The 754-nt window shown below is 36.2% G+C and overlaps 1 protein-coding gene across 1 annotated transcript in view; it reads right to left on the bottom strand.

The window, feature by feature from the left end:
* Positions 346–754, bottom strand: part of LOC109835229 (thioredoxin-like protein AAED1, chloroplastic) — a 41645-nt gene continuing 41236 nt past the window's right edge. The window contains exon 9 of the mRNA XM_020403214.1: positions 346–643. Within this exon, the coding sequence (XP_020258803.1) occupies positions 524–643 (120 nt within the window). The 3' untranslated portion in view covers positions 346–523. The remainder of the gene's footprint in view (positions 644–754) is intronic.

Below are 754 nucleotides of genomic sequence, written 5' to 3'. Positions count from 1 at the left end.
TAAAATTGCATTTTTTATGTGTAGAGAATTAAAAATATTACAAGAGCTATGTTCGAAACAACCAGAAAACCTACAAAAGTTGGATCACCACTCTTACCCCACAAAACTTACAATGTTCGATTCTCCATTAAGCAACATGAAGAGTTGCAGAAACGAAGCAGAAGAAAACTGTTCCCGGCCCCCAATTACTTGATCTATTCATTTTGCCAAGCAATGTAGCTGCTAGAATTTCAGGAAAGTCCACGCAAACCTAAACAGGGAAGCAGGGGCACTAAGATGGTCGTCTACAGATATTTGCATCTCAAATTAAGTCAAAAGCGCCGTGTCTGCACTTACACAAGTCGGTTTATGAACAACATTTTGAACAAACAAAGCTTGCCCAAGTGCAGTTATAATTCACTTATCTACAGAAAATTATTTGTATATCACTATTTTGTTCAAGAAAGAAAAGCTGATTAACAGTAGCCAATATTACAATACAAATGCTTCCTTTTCATGTAACTATATGGTAAAAAATCTCGTATCAAGCAACTGGAACTTTACAGCAAATGTTGAGGATTTCATCTAAAGATGCATGATCACCTGTCCCTTCATCTTTCCTTGCAAACAACAACTGCTTCCCTTTAAACACAAACATCCCACCCTAGCAAAACAAAAGGTAAAATTAAAGAGTGCGAGTACCTAATTAGAGAAAACTTACTACAACAAACATACGATACAGTAATTTTCATTTTACCGTTTCCCTGTGCTGGTT

Source organism: Asparagus officinalis, chromosome 3 (assembly GCF_001876935.1).
Source record: "Asparagus officinalis chromosome 3, Aspof.V1, whole genome shotgun sequence".
Taxonomy (NCBI): Eukaryota; Viridiplantae; Streptophyta; class Magnoliopsida; order Asparagales; family Asparagaceae; genus Asparagus; species Asparagus officinalis.
This window is presented reverse-complemented; position numbering and strand designations above follow the sequence as displayed.